This window comes from Bubalus bubalis, chromosome 24 (assembly GCF_019923935.1).
Source record: "Bubalus bubalis isolate 160015118507 breed Murrah chromosome 24, NDDB_SH_1, whole genome shotgun sequence".
NCBI lineage: Eukaryota > Metazoa > Chordata > Mammalia > Artiodactyla > Bovidae > Bubalus > Bubalus bubalis.
The window spans coordinates 8,017,318-8,038,309 of NC_059180.1; the positions used below are offsets into that span (position 1 = coordinate 8,017,318).

A 20,992-nucleotide genomic window follows, 5' to 3' on the forward strand; every position below is an offset into this window, starting at 1 on the left:
AGCTCCCACTGTGGGTTGTGGATTGATTTATTTATTTTATTTAAAAAATTTTTTTAAAAATGTTATTTTTTGGTCATGTTGTGCAGCATATGAAATCTTAGTGCCCTGACCAGGGAAAGAAACCGTGCCCCCTGCAGTGGACGGGCAGAGTCCCAGCCACTGGACTGCCTGGGAATTCCCCCGATGAGGACTTTAGACACTTAATCCTCTCAGCAAGCAGGGGAATGGCCACAATCCAGGTGCCACAGCTTTGGGGATGGAGCGTGGGGAGGAGGTTTGGGGTCTGGAGTGAGGCGACCCCTTCTTGGCCTCCAGTAGCCTCATCTCCCAGGCTGTCCTTTGAGACTACACCAGTCCTGTTGGACTCTCCTTCTGGAAGGCTCTGTGGCACTGGGAAGCTTGGAGTCAAATTTATAGCGTAGCAAGATGCCAGGGAAAATTCCGCCATTCTGGTCCCAGCTCCACATTTTTGTTCCTCTGAGCCCCTTCTGTGCTGCTATTTAACTCTTTCTTGAAATCACTTCCTGTTTGTGCCGAGCCTTGTCTGAGCCATGCTGTCCAGGGTGCGGCAGGCTTGATGTTCTGGTTTTGCACCTTGAGATGCTCGTCACGATAAATGTCCGAAGTCCAATCAGGGTCCCTTGGAGAGGCCTGGCCTCCTCCTGCGGTCTCTTCTGCAGCTGCTGGGACAGCCCCCCTCCAGCAGCCACGGATGACCCTGCTCCTCGCCGTGGAAAGTGCCCCGGGGCTGGGGTCTTCTCAAGCGTCAGTGGGGACTCAGTCCCACCTGCCAATCACCACCTGCAAGATCCCATGACTGAAGCCTCAGTTTACTGATCATCCCACATTGTATCTGTGCCCAGGAGGTGCCTGGCACAGAGGAGCTGGCCCGTGCGTGCATGTTGTCGCGTGAGTCATGTCCGACTCTTTTGTGACCCCATGGGCTATAGCCCACCAGGCTCCTCTGTCCATGGGATTTTCCAAGCAAGAATACTGGAGTGGGTTGCTAAGCCCTGCCCCAGGGGATCTTCTTGACTCAGGGATCGAACCTGCACCTCCTTCACCTCCAGCACTGGCAGGCAGGTTCTTTATCACGAGCGCCACCGGGTAAAAGGGGGCTAAAGTTGCACCGGGCTTTCATCAGGGCGGGGGCTCCTGGGCAGCCCCTCCCTGCTCCCCTGATTGTAACGGGGGCCTCCTCACAGCTGTGAGATGGCAGACGTGGAAGGTTCTGGGTGAGGACAAGATGCTAGGTAATGCAAGCAGGCACTGCCTGGTCAACATCAATGGGCAGCAGGAGGGGCTTGAGGGTCGCATCGCTTCCCCCCTCCCCCACCCCTCCTTTCCTGAGCCAGACATTTCCTCCCCCGACCCCCTCCCCCAGTCTGGGCCAGGTACACCCAACTTCGGTCTCTGCTTTCGCATCTTATGCAGTGCCTGCCACTCAAAACATACACCCCACGTATACACACACCAGACACCTACACAGACACACACACACACCACACAAAATCACCCAGGCCCGTGCAAGAAGCACTCCCAGTCACCCCTGCCCCAGCCCAAGCATCCGATCACCATCCTGGTCAGGAGTGGAGTTAACCTAATTACCGTCCCGTGGTCTGCCTGGCACGGGGCTCTCCGCCTGGCTGGGAGAGCATTAGCACCAGCAGGAGCCCGGGAGGGAGCGGGCTGGGCTGGGAGGAGTTATTTTTAGGCAACGGAGGTGGGGTTTGTAGTCATCTGGGCTGGAGGCTTCGGGAGGAGGGGGCTTCACAGAGTGATGGTGGGGGGTAGTGCTTAGATTAAGGGGTGGCCTTTCCTAAGAGGGACCAGGCTGGCCCTGGGCTCTCTCGGGAAGGAGGGGAGGGGACCCAGAGAAGGAGAAAGAGACTTGCCAAGATCTCCTACAGGAGCTGTCCCGCTGGGCCGGGTTGCCAGCTGGGAAAATGTGAAATGGCTCTAAAGTGGGGAGAAGGCTCTGTGGGAGCTGATGGCTCCTCCCCCCACCCACAGACAGACAGACAGACACAGAGGGTGGGAGCAGGGCGGTGCTTCCCCATCAGGCCTCAAGACAAGCAGCTGGGCAGTGGCAGAGAGGGTGACCTCCTGAGGGGACACCAGCCCCTCTGTGAATGGCCAGTCCCCTCCATCAGCCCTGATCTGGGGTCAGTGTTCCCCCCACCCTCTATGGAGTGCCCCCAAGATCCTGTCTCCTGGGGTGGGGGTGGACATCGGGGAAACCCCCAACTCCCCATAGGGGACATCAGAGCATGGAGAGTCAGCAATCCAAGAAATCCAAGGGTCTGGTGTCAAGACACGGAACCAGACTTCCCGTTCTAGACAGTGAACCAAGTTAACGGACGTTTACACTCAAACACAAATTCATTTGGGGGAGTGGTTGTTGGTGGTAGGTTTTTTTTATGGTATATGAAATCATATAATACCCATTTGTTTTCATGTAATAGGTTGTGGACCCACTCCAGTTTTCTTGCCTAGAGAATCCCATGGATGAAGAGCCTGGTGGGCGACTTAGCAGCAGCAGCAATAGATTGTGGAGAGGCTTTTTTTTTTCTCTTTTTTTTGTCAGATCAGTGCTTCCTTGGAGAGGAAGTGTGTGCATGCTAAGTTGCTTCAGCTGTGTCCGACCCTATGGACTGTAGTCCCCCAGGCTCCTCTGTCCGTAGGATTCTCCAGGCAAGAATACTGGAGTGGGTTGCCATGCCCTCATCTTCCCAACCCAGGGATCAAACCCGCATCTTTTACTTCTTCTCCTGCATTGACAGGAGGGTTCTTTCCTGCTTGCACCACCTGGGAGGCCCTGGGAAGGAAGAAGGGGTAAAACTGCTGGGAATCACCCCAAAGCCTCGCCTCTGGACCCTGCCCCCTGGCTGAAGTCAGGCTGTGGTGGGGGGCTGTGGGGGGCTGTGAGGGGAGGGTGTCAGGCCTGTGGGCTCTGCTGGGGGTGGGAAGCTTGCCCTCTGGGACTGCCTTCCCCAGCCCCACAGAAGGCGCCTCATACCACAGTCGTGCTGAAGTATGCAAGCATTGGCTAATGGGTTGGGAGACGCCAAGCTGCCAGGTGATACCTCTTTACCATGGGGCGGACCAGAGGGGCAGCAGCTGTGGATTACGTGGTCTAAGTGTTTCCCAGCCAGGTCAGCTGGGGCAACCGGTCAAAGATCAGCCCGTCTGGCTCTGCCTTTCGGTGCCCGGTTCTGGGTGACCCTGTTCGGCTTCATGAGGGAATTGAATTAAACATCTACACCCGGGCTGCTTTAGGGAGGTTGCCCCAAGCCGTGAGCCTGCAGGCCCGGGGATGACAGGCAGTGGGAGGACGTGGGTGGCCTCTTAAAGTGGGTTAATTGAAGAGAGCCATCTCAAGCCCTAGAGGATTAGAAAGCGGAGCCGTAGAGAAAGGACCCTGCGGGAACTCAGAGGCAGGCAGGGCCTGGCCCAGCTCCCTCCAGGGCCCAACGAAGGAGGCACGCTGCAGGTGTCCACAGGCTAGGCCTTCCCTTCCGGCCACCCAGTGGCTCAGTCCACCCTGGGTTTGGGTTACTTAATCCCCACCCCCTCGGGGTGTTGGACAGAGTGGCCTGTCCCTACTGCCCACTCAGGGCACTGGAGACAGGAGGAGCCAATGGTTACTCGGTGAGCGTAAGTGGGAAGTTATTCTCCGCCTACTCCTCTGGTGGGGCCTGTGGCTTTGAGTTACGGGGTTATGGTTATGGGGAGGTGGAAAGTAGTGAAAGTGAAAGTCGCTCAGTCATGTCTGACTCTGTGCAACCCCATGGACTGTATGTAGCCCACCAGGCTCCTCTGTCCATGGGACTCTCTAGGCAAGAATGCTGGAGTGAATAGTCATTGCCTTCTCTAGGGGGTCTTCCCGACCCAGGGGAAAACCTGGGTCTCCTTCATTGCAGGCAGATTCTTTACCATCTGAGCCACCAAGGACAGGGGTGGAGGTGGGTTTTCTTTTGAAACTCCCCACCTCAACCCTTCTGTGTCTCCAGGCCAGTTTCCAGATCTCCCTGGACTCTCTCCCACCTCCATCACCCCTGGCCGAAGGTGGCTGCCCACTCCAGTCGGGGTGAGCAGAGCCGAGACCCACGGGGAAAGCTGACCCTCCAGCCACCGCCTGACCCACTGTCCCCAGGACTGATGCTGCAGCACCAGCCTCCAGCTCCCTCTGCTGGCAGTTTGGGAGAACTACCTGGGAGGTTTGGCCTCCCTCCTGCGAGGTCAGGCTCATTCTGAGCTAAGGGGTCACCCCCTCTGCCTTAGCAGTGGGGAGGCAAGACTCTGCTTTCCTTCTAATTACCCCACATGGCTGGGTCTACCCGGGACTTAAAGAGGAGCTTCTTTGCAGGACCGATTCTGTCGCCATCTAATGACCCCCGAGTGGGTGCCCCAGAGCCTCCTCTCTGCTCTCTACAGACTGGTTGTTGGCTTCCCCCAGCAAAGACTCAGCCAGCTCATCATGGTCATTAACACCATCCACTCAGTCCCCGGGTTTTTTTCCTTGCTGAGCTGGATGGGAGTCGTGTGTCAGGAGGCGACCAGAAGGCAGGGGCTGGCAGCCAATTCACAGACTGCGAGGCGGATAATTGGAACTTGAAAGTGGGGAGCGTGGTTAGTTGAACCTACGCCGCCAATGGGCTGATGGACTGCTGGAGGGTGGAAATGAGGCTGCTGCTGTTTCCTCCATGTCCCCGTCACCCTCTGCCTCCCTGCCACATGCTCTGGTCCTTGCCCATTCTGCTGCCAAGTGTCACAGGAGTGGTCCTTGTGGCATCTTTTTTCCTTAGGTGTGGCCGGCTGCAAAGACATCACCTGGATCCCTCTCCAGGCTCCTGGGTCACAATCTCTATCTTGACAAGCCTCCTCCCGGGACCCTGTCACCAGCCTGCTCAGTGCCTTTGACATCCTCCCAGTTCCCACACCCACAGGACGAGGTCCAGCTCTGCAACCTGGCATTCAAGACTTCCCGACTCTACCCTGAATGGCCTCACTCCCCTCGTCGTGTGAGCACTGGCCATACCTCAAACCCATCTTAAGCCCATTCTCTTCAGCCCGGGAGGCTCCAGCCTGCCCTTCCGGCCAGCTGGAATCCTACCCCACCTGCAGGGCCAGGTCTGATGGCGTCTCCTCCTCCCTCCTGGCTATCTTGATGGGCAGTCTCCTCCGGTCCTGGCCTCTACCAAGACGTGCAGAAGTAACCTTGTCCTCTTTGGAGTCATTTGGTACTTGATCTGCATTTTTCTCACTGATTCTCTCGTCCCTGACTTATCTGTAAGCCCTAAAAGGCAGGAGCCTTATTGTGAAAACCCTTAGAGAAAAGAACTCTGGGGCAGCCAGTGTCCGAAACATGGTCACTGACCACCTCATCCCCTCGGAATAATCTGGGAGAATCTGGAATATTATAGGTGCTTGGTCCTTGCTCTCAGAACTTCTGACGGGTGGGCACAGAAAACCTGCATTAATTTTTTTTTTTTTTAAACTTGACAGACTTCCTCAAGAATCTGCCTGCCAATGCAGGGGACACGGGTTCAATCCCTGGTCTGGGAAGAGTCCATGTGCCGAGGAGCAACTAAGCCCATGCACCACTACTGAGCCTGCATGCTCTAGAGCCTTTGTCCGTGACAAGAGAGTAGCCCCCGCTCGCCCAGCTAGAGAAAGCCTCCATGCAGCAGTGAAGACCCAGCGCAGCCAAAAATAGAGAAATCAAAACTTGGCCACAGTGTGCCTGGGATCTTAGTTCCCAGCACTCCTTAGCATGGAGTCCTCATCACTGGACTGCCAGGAAATTCCCTTAAAATTTTTTTTTAATTGAAATACAGTTGATTTACAATATTGTGTTGATCACTGCTGTACAGCACAGTGATTCAGTTATTCATACGCACACATCCTTTTAATATTCTTTTCCATTATGGTTTATCGCAGGATGTTGAATATAGTTCTCTGTGCTCTACAGTAGGAGCTTCTTGTTTATCCGTCTTATATATAATAGTTTGCATCTTCTAATGTAAACTATATAATAGTTTATATCCCAATCTCCTACTCCACCCCTCCGCCTTGGCAACAACCACGGTCTGTTTTCTATGTCCGAGTCTCTTTCTGATGTAGATAAGTTCGTTTCTATCGTATTTCAGATTCTGCAAATAAGTGATGTCATATGGTATGTGTCTTTTTTAGTAGGATAATCTCTAGTTGCATCTATGTTGCTCAAATGGCATGATTTCATTCTTTTTATGGCTGAGTACTAGTCCTCTGCATACACATGCCACATCTTCTTTATCCACTCCTCTGCTGATGGATGTTCAGGTTGCTTCCCTGTCTTGGCTATTGTGAATAATGTGGTTACAAACACAAGGGTGCATGTATCTTTTTGAATTATAGTTTTGTCTGAATATATGCCCAGGACTGGGATTGTTGGAAAGTGAAAGTTCCTCAGTTGTGTCCGACTCTTTGCGACCCCATGGACTATACAGTCCTTGGAATTCTCCAGGCCAGAATACTGGAGTGGGTACCCATCCCTTCTCCAAAGGGTCTTCCCAACCCAGGGATCAAACCCAGGTCTCCTGCACTGCCGGCGAATTCTCTACCAGCTGAGCCTGGATCACGTGCTTAGTTTTCTGAGAAACCTCCATACTGCTTTCCACAGTGGCTGCATCAGTTTACACTCCCACCAACAGCGCAGCAGGGAGGAACCTGCATTTTAAGCAAAGTTCTTGACGACCTTATGTGGTAACCCCTGGTGTATGGAGATGGGCACTGACCTGACCATCCTAAACCAAGACAACTTGCTGAGTCATCTGCACTAGGTCCTGCCTGTCAGGGTCACGGCGAGGATCCCAGGGAATAGCAAACACACCCCAAAGAGAGCTGGCAGAGTGCTTCACATACAGAATCACCGGGAGGAATTAGTCCAGCAGCACCATGAGGTTCACAGCCATGCTCTTCCTAGGAGTGAAAACCCAAACCACCTAATTACCCAACAAGAGTGGAGTATATCTTATAGTACATTCACCTTAAGGATTACCCAGCAATTAAGCAGGCGATATGGGAAAATGCATATATACTTAGAGAAAAGAATCACATGTAGTGGCTGATCTCCAAAGTTGGCTCCCACAGGACCAGGCCTTGGGTACTCAGGCCCTTGAGGCTCTTCCCACCATGGACCAGGGCTTGCCTTGTGACTTGCTGAAGCCACAGGGATGTAGCAGAAGTGATGCTGTGCTGGTTCCGAGCCTAAGCCTTAATGCCAGGCAGCTTCTGCTCTTGCACTTTTGGGAACCCTGAGCCATCAAGAAGAAACCCGCGCACCCCACTGTGGGGGCCTCATGGGGCCCAGCTGTCCCTTCATCACCCCCAGTAGCAGCCGTGAGCCCGAGACATCATCTTGAACGTGCCGGGCTGGCCAGGCCCCTAAACCTAGCAGAGCAGAATTTTCTGGTGGAAACTTAACTACAGAGTCGTGAGAAATTCTGCACTACAGTGTGCTTGTTACAGAGTAATAACCAGCAGGACAGGTTGCACGTGGCACAAGCATTATCTCTGCTTTTGAAATATGCAAAATTAACGGCATAAATGCTATCATCAGTGATAATTTCCTGCTTTATTATTTGGCTTACATTTTAGGTTTTCAACAATGAACATTGTCACTTGTGTAAGAAAACAGCGATGTCATACTTGACATTTAATTAGGGGGACAAGAAAGCTGCAGATAGAGTGTCTGTCCACTGGGCGAAGCTCCACCCCCCACCTGCCTTTCACTGAAGGTCATCACCTGTCGTCAGGAGGTTCTTTCCTAGGTACGGAGCTCAGTTTCCATTTCAGAGGCCAAAGCTCAGTTTCCATTTCAGAGGCCAAGGCTTCTGGGGAGCAGCCTGTGCCTGAAGGGAGTCGGGCCTCCCTTTAATCCCCCACACTTATGCTAAGCCCAGCTTATGAGACAAGGCCCCTTCCGGCTCCTGACGAGGACAGGAACCCCCCTGGTGTCCGCGGCCCTGTGGCGGCAGCTGGTGTTCTGGCTTGGCTGTTCCCGCCCCTGCCCAGCCTTCCTCACGATTCTGTCACTGCCACTGAATATCAGGGCTCAACAAGAAGAGGATGAAATCCAGCCAGTGGTAGCTGGTTGCCGGGCCAGAAAAACCACGGGACAGGAGACAGCAGCCTGGTGGCGGCCACTGAACAGCAGTGAGTGGGGGAGAGGACACGAAGGAATCAGGCCTGAGCGGGCCTTGCCCAGCTCACACGCCCGGGGGCGTGGCAGCTCACAGTGCAGGCGTGAGAAGCAGTTACTGATCGAGATTTTAGACCTGCAGCTACTGAGGAGACCAGGATGCTTCAGTCTAAATTTTAAATAACATGTAGTTCTGACTCGTGATGGGAGAGATGCCACTCTGCAATAGGCTCTAATGGGGAAGAAATCACAGTATTTAACTGGAGGAGACCTTGAAAAAGAAAATCAAAGCCTGCTTTTATTGATGCACTGACAGACTGACCGAGATTGGCAAGGGGTGGTTCGTTAATACAATCCTCCTCAAAGAAGCAAATTGAAACGACAAAAGTATCTGAAACGGCTTTACAGTGACGTGATGCCTTAATAAGTTAAGGAGACCGACTGCTCGCTAAGCGCCTTCTCATTTCATGTTCTTGACAAACTCCTCTCCTTTCTTGATGGAGGCTTTCAGCTCAGGGATGGCCTCAGCAATCATCTTCTCTTCGAAAGGGGAGACCTTGCCGATGCCTAGATTCTTCTCGATGCCCTTTTTCTGAAGGAGAGAGGGGAGATGGTAATGTTTTACAAGAAAGCTTCCCTGAATGAGTTTGTTACAGAAGAGCCTGCTTGTAACTTCATCAGCCCTGCCTAGCCTGTCTACACCAGCGGCCGGCGGCTTTGGGCAGCCTGCGGAGGGAGTCACACGCATCGGGGATGGGACAGGACAGGAAGGGACGGGTGTGAGCCGTGCCGGGAACTCAGGCTGCTGTCAGCCAGCCCCGGGCTGGGGGCCAGGCCCTGGAACTTGCTGTGCATGCAGCCCGATTGCTCACACGCCAGGTCTGTCTCCTCATCTGCCTCACAGAAGGCTGCCAGGACAAACCTGGGTCAGTTGGTACACAAAGAAGTCAATAATTAGTAACACGAGTTGTTCTCCCCAACTCAGAGCTTATTTCTTGGGACTAGTTTCTTTCCCAAGTTGGTTCAAGACTGAAGAAACATTTAAATGTCCACCAGAACCCAGTGTAAATACGTAGGTAAACACTGGTTATTAGGAAGACAGCAGCCTGGCATCCAGGCCTCCTCAGATGCTCCCTGGTCAGAACCATCAGCCCGGGGCCTCACCATGCCACACACACCTGCTCAATGGGCTCCGGGACTGACCTCTTCAGAATGAGTCCCGGGGATTGTGGACACCAGGGGGCTATGGGAAGGGCTTCTTTCTGGGCATGAGAGGAAGGATCCCAGCAGGTGCCCACGGATGAGACATGGCAAGCTGCTCCCTGAACACCCGGCAGGAGTCAAGCAGACTGGACAGCTGCCCAAACCAGCCTGGCTGAAGCCAGCAACCTGACTAGAAGGGCCCTGTCCCAGCGGCCCAGGAACGTCGGAACTGAAGGTCTAACAGTGGTACAGGCCTCGGCAGGCCCTGGGCTCAGGACAAGCGCAGGCTGCTGTGGGGAAGCCGCTACTGGGAGCTGTCTGCAAGCCGCCTCGGGACACGAGGGTCCTGTTAGGATGGTTGCCCTGGTGGTCACTGCTAACCAGCTGTTGGAGCCATGACAGCCCGCCAGCCCCACAGATGGAGGTGTCTCCCTGCTCCTGATTCGGTGGCGCTTCTACCCTCCAAAGGTGGCGGGACAGTCCCTGCTCATGGATATCCAAATCACGGAGCGAAGGCTCCGGGTGCAGCAGTTGACTCTCCACTATAGAACGCGCTCCTCCTTCAGCCAAGCCCCGGCCCCCAGGTACGTACCCCCAGCAGCAACGGTGTGGAGAAATACGGACAGTCCGTTTCTTGGGACTTAACGAAGGAACATTCGACAACTCCTTCCTTTCCGTTCATTGCGTCCACGAGGGAGAAGACAAAGCGGGCTCCAGCATATGCCATGGACAGGGTGGCAGAGCCTAGGAGGACACAGGTGGGTCAGCCACGCCAATGCTGCGACCTGGAGATCCAGGCGCACTTTCCCGCCAGCTGAAAATCCACCTGTGTAACCTCCAGCCTTCTAGTCATCAGGAATGTATGTCAGCATTCCCTGACCCGACAAATGCATGAATGGCATGGAATTAGCTCTGCTGACCTCAGACACCACTCCACACCGCCCAGCAGGCTGAGCTGCCCTCTGACTGGGGGGTGGCATGTCAAGCGGATGGAGGTGAAACTGAGAATAGGCCCTGCTCCTCGCCGGGCGGTCGTGTCTTAAGCTCAGACTCTAACCAGGGCCTGGGGCCACCCGAGACCTACCCGCTCCGGCCTTCGCCTTGACCACCTCTGTGCCAGCTTCCTGGATCCGACCGGTGAGGGTGGTCAGCTGGTCCTGGGGAAATTCCACCTTGGGGGTGCACTGCAAGCAGAAGCCACAGGGACCACGTGAGCAGGGCCAGGCTCCAAGGTCCCGCGCCCTCCTAGGCCCCAGCCCATGGGGACCGGGCATTGCAGTCATGTGGGAAATCAGGACCCTTTCTTTAAAGAAAAAGCTGACTTTGTTGGGAGGTGCAGTGAGATCCCTACTCATTTTTTAAAAACTTGTTCTATTTTGGACTAATTTTAGACTTACTAAAATGCTGTAAAAATAGCAGGAAGATTTTCCTCACCTGCCTTACCCTGACGTTAACATCTTACGTAACCAGGATGCAGTTATGAAGAGCAGGGAATCAGTATCACGCGTGATGAACTAGACCACAGACTGTATTCACTGGTCACCAACTGTCCCCCTACCTCCCTCTGCTGTTCTGGGTCCTGGCAGGGCCCACGGCACTGAACGCTCGCTCTGAGGGATGTCCATTAATTCAGAGTTAAAGTCTTTCCTCAGTATCTCCTTCCCAGGTCACAAGGCGATTTATCTCATTCTCGGGGGTGTTTACTTCGTCTCCTCATTTTTATACAGAGACCTTGCCTGCTCTGACCTAACCGGGAAGGCAGGGGGTGCTTCCACCGGCAGTTTTCAGTGTGTGGGAGCTGGCTGTTCTAACACCTTCTGGCTGCACTCGCTCCCACAGCCCCCAGGCCCCAGACAAGTGGGGTGGGGCTGCACCCACAGTGGGAATCCTTTCACAGTAACCACGGAGGGTGAGGTCTGCCTGCCCCAGGGCCCCACCGTCAGCCACTGAAGGGCGCTTGTGGGCTGGGGGCCTCCGGGCGAGGAGACACACACCCATGACACGCACCTGGGAGATCAAGGGGATGATGGTTTTCCCAGCGTGGCCACCGATGACGGGGACGTTGACTCGGGCTGGGTCCAAATCCTGGTCAGGAAAAGCGTGAAGTCTGATTAATTTTTAAACAAGCACTTTGAGTGTCAAACACGTCATACGCACCTAAAGCACCAACATTGGGAAAATCCACAGAACTCAAGAACAAAACAAAGGAGCCGGGAAAGAGGCCGCGGGCGGCTCTGGCCACGCTCACCTCTCCCACCAGCCCCCGCGCCCGCATGCTCTGACATCAGCTTGAACACGTGCAGCGAGGAGTACCTCGGCGTCTGGTGAGGACATGTAAGGTTCTCCCTTCACAACGGGCTGGAAACTGCCTCCCTGGAGGGTCCCAGCTGGTCCCCCTCAGCCTGACAGCTTCCTGGGACCAGAGGACGGCAGCCCTCCTTCCCACACCTGCCGTCACGCCCGCGTCAGCCCAGACTCATGTGCCCACAGTGTTCACCGTGAACAAAGCAGATTCTCTTTCCCTCACACGAGAGCGAGATTCTAGAAAAGCCAGGGCTGAGAAGTCTGTCAGCTCAGTGATTGGAACCAAAAGGAGGGAACCATGTGGAAAGGGGTCACAACGCCACAGTTGGTTAAGCGGGGCTTGTTGCGACGGCTGATTCACTTGTTAAACCTGAGGCATGATTGCCCGCCTCCCACCTCCCGCCGAGAATCTGCGAATCAGATATTTCTTATCACAGAAAAAGACACTGGTGGGAGTTATGGGAGAGGGGTTGCTGCTGCTGCTGCGTCGCTTCAGTCGTGTCCGACTCTGTGCAACCCCATAGACGGCAGCCCACCAGGCTCCCCCGTCCCTGGGACTCTCCAGGCAAGAACACTGGAGTGGGTTGCCATTTCCTTCTCCAATGCATGAAAGTGAAAAGTGAAAGTGAGGTCGCTCAGTTGTGTCTGACCCTCAGCGACCCCATGGACTGCAGCCCACCAGGCTCCTCCATCCATGGGATTTTCCAGGCAAGAGTACTGGAGTGGGGAGAGGGGTTAGCAGTCCCCAAATGCTGCAGCTCCTAAAGAGAGATGCCCAGAGTCAGGAACCCGCTTCACCCAGCAAGGGGAGCCCAGTCACAAGGGTGGGCAGGCTCAGCAGCAGAGGGCTAACGGAGCAAGGAGCTTGCATAGGGTGCCAGGCTGGGCACCTGGGACATGGCACCAACAATCCCACTCCAAACACACATGTGCTGAACTGGTTATTCAATCCAACTGTCTCCGGAATTGTTATGGTTCAATCATGTCCAGCTCTTTGCGACTCCATGGACTGCAGACTGCCAGGCTCCCCTGTCCTTCACTATCTCCCAGAGTTTGCTCAAACTCACTGTCTCTGGAATTAAAGCGTTTCTTTCCACTTCACTCCACAGAGCTCCCAGGCCCTGGGGCCACGTCTCAGGATCTGCCCCATGGAGAAGAGAGGCTGAGGAACACGCCACAGCAAGAATGGCAGTGGAGAGAGGTGCTGAGTGCAGGGGCGGAAGGTGGAGGTCAAATCCTGTGCCTGCCCGACTCTCCAAGCCATGTGCACGGCAATTATTCCTAATTGGCGGGAGGTAGGATGGGAAACCTCCTCTGCGGAGTCACAAAAAACGGCCTTAAGCTCAGGAGGGATGTTTACTAGGGAGGGAGGAGTGGTTCTGCAGGGTCCACAACCAGGGACTTTAGACAGTGAGTTGTGAAACACACTGAGGACTCCGGACCTGGCGCCGGTGCCACACCCAGCCCAGGACAAAGGCAGCTCAGGAAGAAGCCAGCAGCTGGCGAGAGCAGAGGGGAGTCTAAGTCACCAGTGTTCCCGAGGAGAAGCGAATCAGGACACAGACTGGGGTAACAACGCTGACACTATCTCAGGAGCTTGCCCAAGCCCATCCTGTTTGCTGATCTTATCATTTGCCTAATGATGAGCAGGTCAATCTTGCAAAGGCCAGTTATCAGAGGCGGAGAGTACCAGGAGCACAACCCGCTACAGTCAGCCAGAGACCCCGGGAAAGCCTGCACCCTGGATGCCGCGGGGAGGAGACCGAGCTGGTCAACGCAGGCGCTGGCCAGTCTCAGCCCGCAGGCGCCCATCTGCATTCCCCACGAAAACGTGAGAGCTGCCGCCCATGAAGGCGGTGAGCTTTGAAGACATTTAACACTACCCTCCGGTTACACGTGGCCTATCGGGGCCCTGGTGTCTTCCACGCCCATCAGTGAGCCAAGGATGGACATGGAGGATCAGAAAGGCCACATGAAAGACGCCCGATGCAGCTCTTACCTTCAGCTCTGCAACGAAAGCGTTGGCTCGGACAATGTCCAGGGTTGTCACCCCGAAGATTTTATTGGGGTTGTACACTCCATGTTTCTTGAAAACTTCTGCTGTGATTGGGATGGTGGAGTTAACCTAGTAAATCCAAGAGAAAGGCAGAATTCACCTGCATTTTGAGAGCAGAGCCATGCGACAAAAAGAAAAATCTCATCCGACTATTAGCAAGCCCGAAGGTGTCACATTAAGTTGCCCTGTCTGGTAACTGAGCCTCACCATGGAAGGCCCCCTACTCTAAAAGACTGTTTCGTGCCCTCGCCCCCCACCCTGCCATGTGAAAGAAGAAGCCCTTCACTGCTGCGGGCACTCTTCCCCTTGGTGACCTCCGACCCCAAAGTTCACATATGCACGTGACCCTTCAACAGTCAACTTAAAAATGTAACGAAGGCTCCGCAGGCCAGGTTCTGCTCCAGCTGGGCCTTAGGCCCTAAAGACCATTCTTAAAAAAAAAAAACCAGCCTAGTACAGGGCTTCAAGCTCAGATGGCCCAGGGCCAAGTTCCAGCTCTGGCACTCTGCATCTTAACTCTGGGCAAATTACATCAACTCCCTGGGACTCAGTTTCTTTGTCTGTAAAGATGGAAGACAACGACCTCATGAGGTTACTATGAAGGTTAAGTATCTTAATGTACGGCAAATGCTTAACATATTACCTGGTACATGGAAAGAAATAAGACAAAACCAGCAAGATTTATATCAGGTACCGGTTAATCAGCTCCCCAACAACTTCTGACCAGTGGCCCCTGAGGAAAGGGGAGCTGCTTGGAAAGGGCAGGACCCCCTTCTAAAAGGCCCTGGCCTCAAGCTCGGGGTGTTCACCTGTGGCCATGTCCCTCAGTCAACAGCACTGTCCCCACCCTTCACCCGGGTCCTTCTCGTACTCGGAGACCAGAGTCCAGATTCAATCAGGAGGGAGGGACGGAGGAGGCTGCTGTCAAATGCAACCAGGGGCCCTGCTGGGGTGGGCATGCGCGCCCTAGCTGACTTCTCAGGGGGACACAGCTCCCGACCCGGAGTTTCTGAACTGAGGAACAATCTTCCTGCAAAAACCAGCGAGCAGGGCCTGGGGAGGGGCAAGTGGGGGTGGCCGTGTACGTGATCAGGTGTGAGTGTGAGGAGGGAGAGGCCGGAGTGGCGGGAACTGCAGAGCCTGAGTGGAGCACAGTGAAAGGAGCTGACAGGCTCTTGCAATCTCGGCTACGGGCAGCCTGAGGAGCGGACCTGCCTTCCGGGTGGAAGGACTAAGACACCGAGAGGGGAAGTGACCTGCCCAAAGGCACATGCTTGATGGGAAATTCAGGTTACCACTCACATGGTGTAGGCCAGAAAGAATCCTTAGGAAATAAATTTAAGGCCTCTTAGCATGCATCCCCTTTATCCACTTCAGCACATCAACCTGCTCATTCTCCACTCTAAGCACAGCCGCACATTGAGCTTTCAGGCGGCACTTGCGGCCGCCCACCTGCCAGCGGCAGGCACTTACCGGATTTGAGATGATGCAGATCATGGCTTCCGGGCAGTGCTGGGCACAGGCAGCGGTCAGGGTGGCCACGATCGTGGCGTTGGTATTGAACAAGTCATCTCGGGTCATACCTGAGAATGATCCAATTCAATATTGTTCACAGAGCACAGGACGAATTTCCAAACACGCGCCAAGTGCTGTGTGCTTGTTGTTAAAGAAGTTCAAATGTGAGTGACACAGGGTCCCTGTCAAGTAAATCCGTCTTGTAGGGAAAACGGCCCAGTGTGACAAGTGCCAAGACAGAGGTCGGTGTGGATCGAGTGTAGGGACGGGAGATAGGGGGTTATACCCGAGGAGGATCAGTAAGCCTTCCAAGGCAGAGATGCGTGGAGAAAGGGCGTTCCGTGCAGAAAACCCAAGAGACTGGGCAAGGGGACCCAGTGACCCGTGCAGGGCTCTGTCTGCACCCCACAGGCATCTGGGAGCCTGGAATCTTTTCTGCAGCAGAGAAAAAACCAGCTCCGCTTTTCATGGAAAACCACATCCTTAGCTGACTTTCAGGGAGACACTAGGCAAGGCTTTCAACACACACCTGGTTTTCTTGGGACTCCCGCCGGAATGACCACCACATCGCAGCCCTTCAGGCAGTCTGGCAGCTGCTCAGGTCCGAGATAGCCTGGAAAAAAAAAACACGCAAGTGAGCAATTTCACAGTTTTCGACCCGCAAAGGCCAGCACATCTACAGAGACAGAGCCCAGGAGGACAGCCCCACCCAGGTCCAAATCTGACCACAGGCCTCAAGACAGGATGGAAGGGCTATCTGTGAAGGGGTTCCTCTCCTTGAGAACTACCGCCATGGTCTGGACGACTCCGGCTGGCAGGACAGTCCCTTTCACTCCACTTTCCAGAGCCTCTATGGCCCAGCCCCCCTACAGAACGGCATAACCATCCAACTCAGCCACTTGGCCTTATCTGACGCGACTTGCCAGCACCTCGGAGTCCTGCTCAGCTCCTGCTAAGAGCTGCTTATTCCATATCACGGTCATCCTAACAAAAGCTCGACTTTGGGGTGAGACCAGAAGGTGCACTGGAGGCCAGGAGAGAGAATCCACGACACACAGGGACTCTACACATTAGCACCGGCTTTGTTTACTCCTATCACCTGAGGAGAAGAAGGTTCACTTTCAAACATCTCAGGGGAATTGGCTCCAAAGACCAAAATCTGCTTTGATTTGACTTGTCCCTATTGTGTGAGCTTCTGGAAACTCTAAAATATACAGCCCAAGAGAAAGTAAGCCAACTAATGCACAGGGACCTTGGAAGGCACACAAGCATGTGACCTGACAAGTCAACCTTCTGTACTGTCTACACCCACTGAAGACACGTGCAAACACCATCGGCAGCCTCACACCATCAGTGGAGACAGGAAGCAGTACGAGGTTCCTGCACAGCAATCTGACATTCTACGGTAAAAGCTGTAAAGCAGCCGTACTTACTCATTCTACTTTTACGATCCTAAACAAAATGTAAAGATAACAAGACGCTTATGCTTACATAAATATTTATAGCACAGCGCAACACAACAGCTCAATGGCCAACAGCATGGGTATAACAATAAATAAACTGTAACTTACAATACCTCTTTAAAAATGATTTTACCAAGAATTTGGTGACGTGGATAAACGCTGCTATAATGAGCAGGCTATACATAACTGTACGTGATTATGAATGACTTCTTGGATAATATACCTATATTCATTTCAGATTTCCCTAAGGCGGCCGTGCTTTGAAGAAGCTGGCGGAGGAAACCCTGGGGTGGAGGGATGGCCCAGCCCGGAAGGCACCGGCAGCACACCAGGGGCAGCACCGCTTACTGCCCCCACGTCCCTGCAGGAGGCTCCCCCTACCCCTACCCTCCTATTATTTTAAATCATAAAAAATTTTAAATGGGAAGATCAGGCCACTGTTGTTTTTCTGAAAGACACTAGTTACATTTTTAGAGACAAGTGCAAAAAGCTGCAATAATTCATAAAAGTTAATTCTAAAATGGACACGGAAATCCCAAGTCTCTGAACACCTAGTTCCACCCAAGAATCTCCCTCTAAACCTGGATCCTGGTCTCCTGGAGAGAAGAGATGAAAGGTCTGTGGGGTCAGCGGGCCCAGTACCTTTCACGGTCGCTCTGGTCTCGATGTGGCTCAGGTCGGCGGCCACTCCGGGCGTGTGAGCGATATCGTAGAGGGTCAGGCGGCTCACCAACGGGCTGTTCTTCAGAAGAAGCGAAAGTGGCTGCCCAATTCCTCCGGAGGCCCCCAGCACGGCTACTTTAGCATTGTTCTAGAAAAAGGCACAGAGAGAGGACTCTGAAGACGGAATCAGCATTAAAAGGATTCACACGTTAAAAACTGCAGACTACGGCCCCTGGCCTCTTTTACTGCAGTGGTCCCAAACGAAGAGGCGAAGGTATTCCTACCACCCCAAAGCCCTGTTTCTTTCCGGAAGTTCAGAGGCATGCCTCAGGAAAACGGGGGACAACCTGTGCCTTCAGGTGCTGTGAGCGTCAGGGCACACTTCTCCCGTGCCCTCGAGAGACAAGCAGACTACTCACGCGGCTGCTGGACTGCTAACAGAAGCCTCGCCTGCAACGTGCAGTTTTAAAAACTATAAACAAATATTTCTGAAATCCTACCAATGGGCCAGTGCTTGGACCTGGGGGCTGTAGGAGTGAAACAGACCTTGGCCAGCTCCCGAGTAGCCAGGCAGTGAGATGCCCAGGAGCTGAGGGCAAAGAACTGTCCTGAAGCGAAGTCCTGCCCTAAAGCTCACTCCCCTTACACAAGAGGCACTCTCCCCTCTAGGTCTCACGCAGGGCCTAACCCAAACCCCAGCCATCCTCAGGGAGGCTGCTTCCAGCCTAAACTCACAAACGAGAAGGGGAGCCTATCCTGGCAAGCAGGCCAGGAAGAAGACAAACTGAGAAAAGAGCCTCCGCAGGAGTTCGAAGGCCAGTACACAGTCCTGGAGGGCAGCGTCTACACTAAGGCTGCACGTCGTGTTCCTTAGCAACCGAAGCCACAATACCGGACTTCTGTCAACAAAAGCAAACCCAACAAACCAAACCAAAAAAAAGCCCTCAAAAAACCACCTCACACACAGTGTGATCTGCTTGAAGAAATTAAAACTCGAAAGGGGATATACTACAAGTTAGATTCAAATTCACGTGTTTTTTTTTAAAGTTGTACCCCTGACTTCACAGAAAAGTAGCTGGACCAACCACCCAGAACCTCAAGTCTGGAATCTCACCCACCTCTGGAGCTTCAATGATCACCCTCACACCTTGTCCTGAATCCCAGGGACTCCCAGATTCCAACTCCACATCTCCAGTTCTGTTAGGCATTCCACTGGTCCCACTAACCCAGATGTGTAAATAAATTTATCCTCGCTACCTCTCCCATCCCTGTCCCCAAATGGCACCTGTGTTCATCCACATTCAAACCTTTATTCCTATCTTCTGCCTCTTTCCTTACTGGAGACACCCAGTTAAGACAAGAAGGAGCTGGTATCTCAAACATCTTCCTAACCTGCCCCTGATTTCCATTGTGATTCCACTGTCTAACTTAGGTCCTCAGCTCTACCTCTCGACCATCCTCCCCCAAATTCAAAGGTTTCATCATTGCCTTGCTCAAAAATCCTTTCAAGTTCCTCATGCCCAGATTTCTCAGCCTGGCTCCCACGACTGACCAGGGTTCCGACACGGGGAGCACAACACAGTCCCCTTGGTGTGCGGGATGAAATGTCAAAGATTATGTCTTCATTTTTATCTAACAGTTAAAAAATTCATATCTACCAAGAAACAGACAGACCTGGTGTCCTCAACTAGGGTCCTTGGATCAATCAGTCCCGTGTGACAAACAAGATGAATGCAACACACTCTCAGTGGAATGAGGCCATGTTACTTTTTGTATAAGGTTTCATCAGCTCGGCTAATATTTATAAAAACATAACTTGTAAATGGTGGAATCTTTACAGTGAGATGAATCTCTGGTATTGCAGGACAGCGCTTGATCTCTTCCTGACAAGCTGTTGCCAGATTTCACATCCTTTCCCAGTGTTTGGCACACTGTTTAGCAATGGGCATTGAAAATGGATATATAGTAACACTTCCTTCACAAGTTTGCTTTTTAAAGTCTGTATAACAAACTTTATTTAACAGCTTGTTTTTAAATTTATTTCTTGTGTTTATATATTAGAACATTAGTACATACAGAGACATAAATACACGCAGGTTGAATGCTCACTCCATTTTTCCGGTTAATGACACGGGATCTAAAGTCTCTAGGCCAATGCACCATCTGGCTCAAGCTCATCTTTCTGACTTCTACACCTGCCTTCTCAACGACTCTGTCTGTATGTCCAGTAGGAATTTTAAACTCAGCATATCCAAACCTGAGCTCCCGATATCAATACCACCCCCAACTCCCATCACTCTTTCCGAGCAGTTTTTCCTACCTTAGCAACTCAACTGCAAAATCCAAAGCCTTGGTTTTCTCCATGTTCCTTCTTCTCTCAATACCCCTCATGAAATCATAGCAGCAAATATGGGTCTTATCTTCAGTTAGGTCCCTTCCCCCACTCCTCAGTGTCACTCTTCAACACCCCCTCAGGTCCTAGGGTCCTAAGCTTACTCACTTTTGGCGTAAGTGCTGCTTCTCACTCATCCCAGTATCACCTGCAGCACCCAACACAGTTCTGGACAAGTAGATACTCAAAGGTACTTATGTGTGTATTTATTTTCCAAATGAACTGAACACACAGGAGACGGGTCTGAAAGGTGGAGGCTAAGAAATGCAGAACCTCATTTAACAATCACCTCCCTTTTAGGGCAAGGTACTTAAGAGGCGATGTGGGCATTCCAGGGTTCTCTTACTTGGGGTGTATTAGAATCACCTGGGGCACTTGGTAAAAACAGAGGCCCAGCAGGTCCTACCTCCTTCACTGACTCTCTGTCTCTGATCTTTATCAGTATTCTGGTGATTCTGATACACACTCGAGTTTAGGAATCGCTGCCCGAGACGGCTAAAAATAGCTTAGGCTTAAGCAGTCCCAGGCCAAGTCCCAGGCGGCCCACGGCAGGCAGCAGCCTTCAAAAGATCCTTAAGAGGAAGCAGAGTCTTCGGGTTCTTAGAGGGAAGGCTTGGTGATTCGAAAAGAAAAAAATCACAGTGGTCAGGAGAGGGGAATTTTAATCCTCTGGCCAAACGACTGTGTAACCTTGGACCAGTGTTCTACCCTGGGTAGCTCCGTCTGCACTATCAAGTTAAAAATTACACAATGCTTGTACGGAAGCTGCAACAACAAGGTTAGTCTCTCAAAATACTACGGAAGGTAAGTTACTTTAAGCCCTACAGCCCTGGCTTCTCAAGCTTGAAGGAGCACAGGTCAAGAGCAGACTCTGGGGGTGAACTGGCAGGCTCGGAGAAGCGCCCCGGTACTGGAGCTGGACTATTTCCCACCTCCCTGATTCCGGGACTTTCTCCCGCGCACCTCCCGCCCAGTATCAGGGCCGACCCAGCCGACACAACTGCGGGTCTGCACCAGGCGGCCCTGCGGTCCAAGCCGACTGACCCGGGGACAAGGCTGCTCGCGAGCCAGGAACACACGTGGCCTAGGCCGGGGAGCCTCCACCTGCAGGCCGCCCCTCGCGGGGCCTACCTGGGCCGAGGTGCTGAAGCTGCGGCGGAGAGCGGCGCCGGCAGGCCGGGCGAGGGCGGAAAGCATGGCTGGGACGGGCG

The 20,992-nt window shown here is 53.1% G+C and overlaps 2 protein-coding genes and 1 long non-coding RNA gene across 4 annotated transcripts in view; 2 read left to right on the forward strand and 1 right to left on the reverse strand.

Annotated features, from left to right (window-relative positions):
• Positions 1-3,233: 3,233 nt before the first annotated feature.
• Positions 3,234-5,565, forward strand: LOC123331580. The gene is made up of 3 exons (XR_006548295.2): positions 3,234-3,651; positions 4,809-5,024; positions 5,509-5,565. It is a non-coding gene; the product is annotated as an uncharacterized LOC123331580 (long non-coding RNA).
• A 3,080-nt stretch (positions 5,566-8,645) lies between these two features.
• On the reverse strand, positions 8,646-20,978 carry MDH2 (malate dehydrogenase 2). The gene is given in 9 exon segments (NM_001290884.1): positions 8,646-8,777; positions 9,981-10,132; positions 10,473-10,572; positions 11,396-11,473; positions 13,692-13,817; positions 15,222-15,331; positions 15,793-15,876; positions 17,369-17,537; positions 20,913-20,978. Coding segments are annotated over 9 exon segments (1,017 nt in total).
• The window catches only part of STYXL1 (serine/threonine/tyrosine interacting like 1), a 32,811-nt gene continuing 32,152 nt past the window's right edge, over positions 20,334-20,992 (forward strand). The window contains exon 1 of one of the 2 annotated variants that reach the window (XM_006057127.4): positions 20,334-20,585. The gene's annotated coding sequence lies outside the window, so the exon portion shown is untranslated. The remainder of the gene's footprint in view (positions 20,586-20,992) is intronic. The other variant, XM_006057126.4, reaches the window with a different exon arrangement.